Here is a 7,439-nt window from a genome sequence, read left to right on the forward strand (position 1 = left end):
ACAGATGCAACGTTTGAAAACTAACCCATGGGTCAACCGGATTTACCGAGCCAGGAGCCACCAAGAAGAAAAAGCAGAGCACATCGGACGGGTGCCTCACCAACGAAGACCGAAATGCGCCGCCCCAAACGACATGCACCGCAGATCCAACGGCATATGTGGGCCCTAACCAAACTTCCAATCCAGGAGAGAAGACAGAAGAGATCGCCCTTCAAATCGAAACAACTCGCGAGAACCCTGAAACCGCCCCTCCCTTCTCGGCTTCACCCCACTCAAGCACTCCTCTCCACCGGGCAAGCGCCGCCCCCCAGTCCTTCTCGGTTTCTTTTTTCTTCGTCGTGACAATCCCCCCTCCTTTCTTGGCTTCTTTGTTGATCCCCCGACGTTCTTGGCACGCAGGCGGCCGGGGCCGCCTCGCCGCTGATGCAATCTTCCGGCGGCGGGGCCAGCCGGGGGAAGGTTCGCGGTAAGAAGAGGCGCCTCGAGCGCGCGATGGCCTCCGGAGCCGTCGAGGGGGAGGCAGCCGGTCGCGCCAGTAACGGCGGCGGCTGCGGCGACGGCGAAGGCCTCCCCCTGCTGGTGGAGGAGACCGTCGGGCGCCCGCTGCCGGGCTACGAGGCGCCGACGGGGCTCAGCTTCAGCCCCGATGACCGCCGCATCGCCTTCCTCTTCAGCCCCGACGGCACCCTGCACCGCAGCGTGTTCATCTTCGACATCGCGGATGGGAGGCGGGAGCTGCTATTCACGCCCCCCGACGGCGGCGGGCTCCAGGAGGGCAATCTCTCCGCCGAGGAGCTGCTGAGGCGGGAGCGTGCCCGCGAGCATGGCCTCGGGGTCACGTACTACGAGTGGAGCTTCGGCTCGGACAGTAGCCCCGACGGTATCGTCGTGCCCCTCCCGTCCGGGGTTAGTACCTTCTTGCCGACCTCTTGTTTGGTTCCATGACATCAAGTTTAAATGGATTCCTTAATTGTTGTTTAAATGGATTTGTAGCTTGATTATCAATGGGTTGTTAAATGCCTCTTGTTGTTTGGTTCACTTTCTTGCCTGCCATCCAATTTTAGTCGTTATATGACCTCTCTGACCCGGACATTTTTTATTAAGTAGTGACATGCCTACTAGAGTTGCATTCGGGTTTACTCACTTCATGATGCATTTTGGTTACTTGGATTGATTACCAATCATGAGATTTTCCTTTTTTGGGCTGTACTGTCTGCTGTCTGGTCCTTTGAATGCTAGTAGTGTATGCAGAATTGTAAGACATTATCTGGTTATCAAGAAGGCGCACTTGTTTTGTGATTTTTATCGGTAGCAATCAGGCAAGATTTTTGGTGCTCAAGAACAAAATTCTGTATTCCTTTTAATTGTTGAAATGCAAGGTCCAAAAGATCTCTAGTGCTGTTAACTTTTTTCTGTTACACTCTTCCATGTTCTGGAAAAAAAAATATAATGTGGTTAAACAAATTTTAGATATTACATGATGCAATATTTCATCTTTTCAATAGGTTTACTTCCAGGATTTCCGTGGTTCAGAGCCAGAACTCAAGCTACAAAGTTCACCTACTTCCCCAATCATTGATCCACATCTTTCTCCATGTGGTAGCATGATTGCTTTTGTAAGGGATGATGAGCTTTATACGTTGGATTTTTTTGATGGTGTAATTAGGCAACTGACATTTGGTGCTAGAGAAAGTGGAAAGGTATGTATGCATTCTCACTGATCAAAATATTCTTCATTGATGTCATTTCGTCAAAGTTAGTGATTGTTATTAATGTGGTTGCAAGAAACCCGCAAAAGGAAAACAAGTTTGCAAGAGAACTTTTCAAATGCCTTGTTTTTCTTGATATTTGTCAAACTATCCCCATTAAGTAAATTTGTTATTTTTTACGATCATATAATGTGTAGGAACTCTATATATATATATATATGTGTGTGTGTGTGTGTGCGCGCTAGCGCTAGCCTTTCATCGTTAATTGCACATGCGAATTGTTTTCCTTGTCAAGGCTGCTTTTTATATATATTCAACATGGATGTGTATGATGATTTGTTTTCTCATGGACATATGCAATAGAGTGTGCGTTGCAAATTAAGTAAAACTGTGCAGCATAGTGCCCACGTATACAGAAACTTATCTAGGCCTTGTTTAGTTGGCCAATTTGGGAGATGCAAAATTACTGTGCCAGCACTGTAGCACACTGTAGCGTTTCATTTGTATTTGTGAATTATTGTCCAAATATTGACTAATTAGGCTCAAAAGATTCGTCTCGCAAAGTACAACAAAACTGTGCAATTAATTTTTAATTTCGTCTACATTTAGTACTCCATGCATGTACCGCAAGTTTGATGTGATGGGGAATCTTCTTTTTGCATAGTGTCAAAGTTGGGAGTTGGGGGTAACTAAACATGGCCCTAGTATATACAATGTTCGATGTTTTGATGCATATCACTTGAATATTTTGCTTTGATGCTATTATTTGAGTCATAAGAGGATGAACAATATCTAATCCTTTCCCTCCTTTCAGACTCATGGACATGCGGAGTACATTGCACAGGTACGCTTGTTAATTTGCCATTATTGTCTTGATTTCAGCTCTTATTAATCTGCTACTGTTGATCATATTTTCAGCACTTCTGTGTCTCATCCTTTGTAACTTCCTCACTTTAGGAGGAGATGGAAAGGAAGATGGGGTTTTGGTGGTCTCCAGATAGTGAGAACCTTGCTTTTACTGAAGTAGATTCATCTGAACTCCCACTGTATAGAATTATGCATCAGGGCAAAGATTATGTTGATCCAACTGCTCAAGAGGACCATCCATACCCCTTTGCTGGAAAAGCTAATGCTAAAGTGCGCCTTGGAGTTGTTCCTTCACATGGAGGAGAAATAACTTGGATGGATGTCCTTTGTGGTGAGCAAAATAAGTCCAATGGTAGTGAGGAGGAATACCTTGCTAGAGTCAATTGGATGCATAACAAAGCTCTTGCGGTTCAGGTTCTTAACAGAACCCATACCAAACTTAAGCTGCTTAAGTTTAATATTGCTACTGGGAAAAGGGAACTATTACTGGAAGAAAAGCATAATGTATGGGTTACAGTACATGATTGTTTCACTCCTCTATATAAAGGAGGAAATGATAAATATCCAGATTGTTTCATTTGGGCCAGCGAGAAGACAGGATTTAAACATTTTTACCTTTGTGGTAACGATGGAACTTGCCTTGGACCTCTCACACAAGGTGATTGGATGGTTGAGCAGGTGGTTGCTGTCAACGAGGGCACTGAACTGGTATATTTTACTGGTACATTGGATGGACCATTGGAATCACATTTATATGTGACAAACCTTTATCCTGACCAAAGTCTACCGTTACAAACACCCAAGAGATTGACTCATGGAACGGGATGGCATTCAGTTATTCTTGACCATCAGTTGCTAAGGTTCATTGATGTGCATGAGTCATCAAAGTCTCCTCCTGTGATATCACTTTGCTCATTGTTTGATGGAAGTGTAATGATTCCTATATATCAGCCAGTGACAGACCCAAAACTTATGAAGCTTCAGCAATTGTCTCCAGAGATGGTCCAGATTGGCACAAAGGATGGGACCACCTTATATGCAAATATGTACCTCCCTGATGAGAAACAATTTGGGCCACCCCCTTACAGAACACTAATTAGTGTATATGGTGGTCCTAGTGTACAACTAGTATATGACTCATGGAGTAACACAGTGGACATGAGAGCTCAGTACCTGAGAAATAAGGGTATATTAGTTTGGAAGGTTAGTATTATTTTCTTTTTAGTTTTTTATGTTGAAAGTAATGAGTTAAGACTTCAAGTCTACATTGTTTTCCTTGTTCATCCAGGAGTCGCATGATACTCATATGCTTCGGTTAACTAGAAAAAACTGGATGGTAGAGAGAAACGTGAAATGAATAGTTTATGGACTGCTGTATACTGTATTAATTATTGGAATGTTTGATTTTTGTTGAACTAGTTTTTTGCCGGTTAGCACTCCATTGCATGGAATCGGAAATGTTATTGTGAGGAATCTTATTAATCTGACAGCTTTGTCTGGACCCCAGCTATGCCTTTAGTGAGTATCAAAATGGAGTCCCTAAATTTGCATGTTCGTAAAGAGAGAGAAAGAAGACCGCCAGTGGTTGTGCAGCTATATCAGGAACTTGGTAGTCTGTGCTATTGCTAGTTTGCATCATGATTTTGTTCATCAGCTTCCAATGACTAGGCTTCATGGTTCCTTGTGCTTTGTGATACAAAAGCATAAGAGCATTTTTCCAAAGGGTGGCATCCAAACCCTTCTTTCTGATTCCTGATAGTTAGTGTGAGCAAGCATATCATTTAAAAGAGTGCACACTCAGAATAATGTAATTGATGCCGCTATTTTTGGTAGGGATCATACTTCAATTTCTCTTAGTATTATTGTAGAACCTCAAAGTTGCAGCTTGCAGAATCTCAATTTGCAAGGATGCGACATCATTTAATTGCATTGCTGGAAAGATTTCTCAGACTAGGATACACATGATGCAGTATAACATTGTTGTCCTAACATTTGCAGCTGGATAACCGAGGTACGGCAAGGCGCGGATTGCAATTTGAGGGACAGCTGAAGTATAACATCGGTCGTGTGGATGCTGAAGATCAACGGACAGGTGCAGAGTGGCTAATAAAACAAGGCCTGTCCATAAGGGGACGTATAGGTCTGTACGGCTGGAGCTACGGTGGATATCTGTCAGCAATGTGCCTTGCAAGGTTCCCTGACATATTCTGCTGTGCAGTAGCTGGTGCTCCAGTTACAGCCTGGGATGGGTATGATACGTTCTACACTGAGAAGTACATGGGCCTGCCATCAGAGAATAAGGACGTGTATGAATTTGCATCGATCATGCATCATGTGAACAATCTCAAGGGGAAGCTGCTCCTCGTTCACGGCATGGTCGATGAGAACGTACATTTTAGGCATACCGCAAGGCTCATCAACTCGCTTATTGCAGCGAGAAAGCCCTATGACATTCTCATCTTCCCAGATGCACGGCATCTGCTGCGTGGGAAATGCAACCGCCTTTACATGGAGGAGAATATTAGGGAATTTTTAGATAGGAACCTGTGAGATCTGCAGAAAATTTTGTTGCCCCCTTTGGGCGGTTGAGAACTAGTTCATCTGTATACCTCCATAGAAGGTAAAGAAGCATAGAATTTTTTTACTGTGCAGAGAAATGTCTGCAGCATTGCACGGTTAAAGGTGCAATCCAGGTTTTCTTCGTTTGACTTTTTATGGTGCAGTTGTACAAAAATTTGCAGCACACTGCACTGTACCATATTAGAAAGTTACATCATAGCTTATTCCTTTGTAAAAGTTGCAATTGTTCATTTTCTTACAGTAGCTGAACTAAACTGTTGAGCTTGAGCACAATGGAAAATGCCAGGCAAGAGAACTGGAGAAGGAACTGCATTGTACATGACTGTGATGGACCTTTTCTTGTCGGCTTTTAGTTTGTGTGCTTTTGAGAAATGAGAGGCGCATTATGCCATGTTTCTCATCTTTTCTGAGTTGGGTTGGGCTGTGCCAAATTTGGGCTTTGGGCTTCAGAGTGTTGGATTTTTGCTTTGAACCACGAGTGGGGAATGGGTGGACAACAGTACAACACCCGCTCTACAGCCTCTACTAGTATTTGGTTCGAGGATACAGAAATTGAGGTGCTTTCCCTTTCCTAGGCGACCAGTCTGACCAGGAACGTTCCAAGATGGATTTTTTTTTTCAAACGGAGTTCCTAGATGGAATTGGAACACATGAAAAATGGAAGGCCGATAATTAAAAGGCCTCTGGCCAAGTGGCGATTGCTGTCAAAGCCACACAAGAGGTCAGAACTGCACGCGCACGTCTGAAAATGCCTTAGCTTGGAAGCTCGCCTTGGTTAGTGAGGCTTCAGTTTGTGAAAATCGCACTGGACTGTGATGAGCTAGCAAACACAACCTTTGGTGAAAAGAATGGCTAAATTTTGGGTTGGCGTCCATCTTCTTCAAAAATGTAGCTCCCGAGTCCCAAAGAACAAACAAATAGATAAATGAAGATGGAAGTCTGCCAAACAGGACAGAAGGTTCTATTGAATTTTCGGCACCACTCCAGCGGCCCGCCCAAAGGCACCAAAAGAAAATTGGCCTTTAATAAAATCGTTATATTTATTGCAGAGGGGGTCCCTCGTCCACAAATTATTATCAAGACCGAATTATTGGTGATCTCCGACAGCATCAACACCGCCAACTGGGACGCACATGGATTCAGTCAGGTCAGGCAGGTGGTTTTATGGGCTGTTTGGTAATAGGGTGTTAAATTTAACACCCGTCACATCGGATGTTTGGATATTAATTAGAAGTATTAAATATAGGTTAATTACAAAACTAATTGCATAGATGGAGTGTAATTCGCGAGACGAATCTATTAAGCCTAATTAGTCTATGATTTGATAATGTGGTGCTACAGTAACCATTTGCTAATGATGGATTAATTAGGCTTTATAGATTCATCTCGTGAATTAGCACAGGGTTCTGCAATTAGTTTTATAATTAGCTTATGTTTAATTCTCCTAATTAGCATCCGGAGATCCGATGTGACACTGTTAAAGTTTAACACCTAGTATCCAAACACCCATGATAACAAAAACCATCCATAAATCATCAGGAAAACGAAATTTAAGAACCACCCGTATACGGATGATTAGATTCCACCGGAAACCAAGCGGTTAGGCCCGGCGCTCAATGATTTCAACGGAAAGCTTCGCCGCGTCAGCTCACTCGCCGCCCTGACTCGACCGGACGTGTCCGGCTCGCGGTTCCCCGGCAAAGCGAGGGGGTCGGAGCGGTCGGTGGATTAATTAACGTAAAGGAGAGGAGGAGCTGGGGAAAATGGCGACGAGCGTACACGCGTGCCTGATTCGACCCGTTCGGGGGTTCAAACAAAGCCGGTCTTCGAGGGCGGAGCGGAGGGGGAAAAAAATAAAGGCGTGCGAGGAATGGGACGCGTGTGCCGGCCAATGGGACGGCGGCACGTAGGATGGAAGCGCGTCCGGAGTAACGTTAACAAAAGTCAGTGGTCGTTGGAGCGGCTCTCTCCTCCACCAGCAGGCCTGGGATTCTCCGGGTTTGAGTGAGCCTCGTCCGAACGGGTTTAACTCTTGCGTGCACACGTGGGTCCCGTCGGTGGAGTTATTGGCTTCGTAGTAGTACCATCTCTCCTGTATTCTCTTACCGGCAAAAAAAATACTCCTGTATTCTCAACCTTATAAAACAAAGTGCATTCTGGTGGAGTGTATACAACTACTGTATAAGATAAAAAAAAAAAGTCGGCAAAAATGTATATGCTCTATGTATTCGGATACTAACGTGTTAAAGTTTAACGCGCAGCGAATTAAATGCTTACCTAATC

At 44.2% G+C, this 7,439-nt stretch overlaps 1 protein-coding gene across 1 annotated transcript; it reads left to right on the plus strand.

Annotated features, from left to right (window-relative positions):
* The first annotated feature begins 221 nt into the window (after positions 1-221).
* On the plus strand, positions 222-5,468 carry LOC117854023 (uncharacterized). The gene is made up of 5 exons (XM_072293213.1): positions 222-906; positions 1,506-1,700; positions 2,524-2,553; positions 2,667-3,779; positions 4,575-5,468. Exons 1-5 carry the CDS (start codon positions 424-426, stop codon positions 5,124-5,126), a joined length of 2,373 nt encoding a protein of 790 aa, XP_072149314.1. The 5' UTR covers positions 222-423; the 3' UTR covers positions 5,127-5,468.
* Positions 5,469-7,439: the final 1,971 nt, after the last annotated feature.

Source organism: Setaria viridis, chromosome 4, assembly GCF_005286985.2.
Source record: "Setaria viridis chromosome 4, Setaria_viridis_v4.0, whole genome shotgun sequence".
In the NCBI taxonomy this organism is placed as follows: Eukaryota; Viridiplantae; Streptophyta; class Magnoliopsida; order Poales; family Poaceae; genus Setaria; species Setaria viridis.

Bases quoted from the DNA above. Each gene is read 5' to 3' on its own strand.
- LOC117854023 (XM_072293213.1), top strand. From the start codon at position 424: ATGCAATCTTCCGGCGGCGGGGCCAGCCGGGGGAAGGTTCGCGGTAAG. The intron at 907-1,505 runs GTTAGTACCTTC...TCTTTTCAATAG, and splicing joins TCGTGCCCCTCCCGTCCGGG to GTTTACTTCCAGGATTTCCG. The intron at 2,554-2,666 runs GTACGCTTGTTA...TCCTCACTTTAG, and splicing joins ATGCGGAGTACATTGCACAG to GAGGAGATGGAAAGGAAGAT.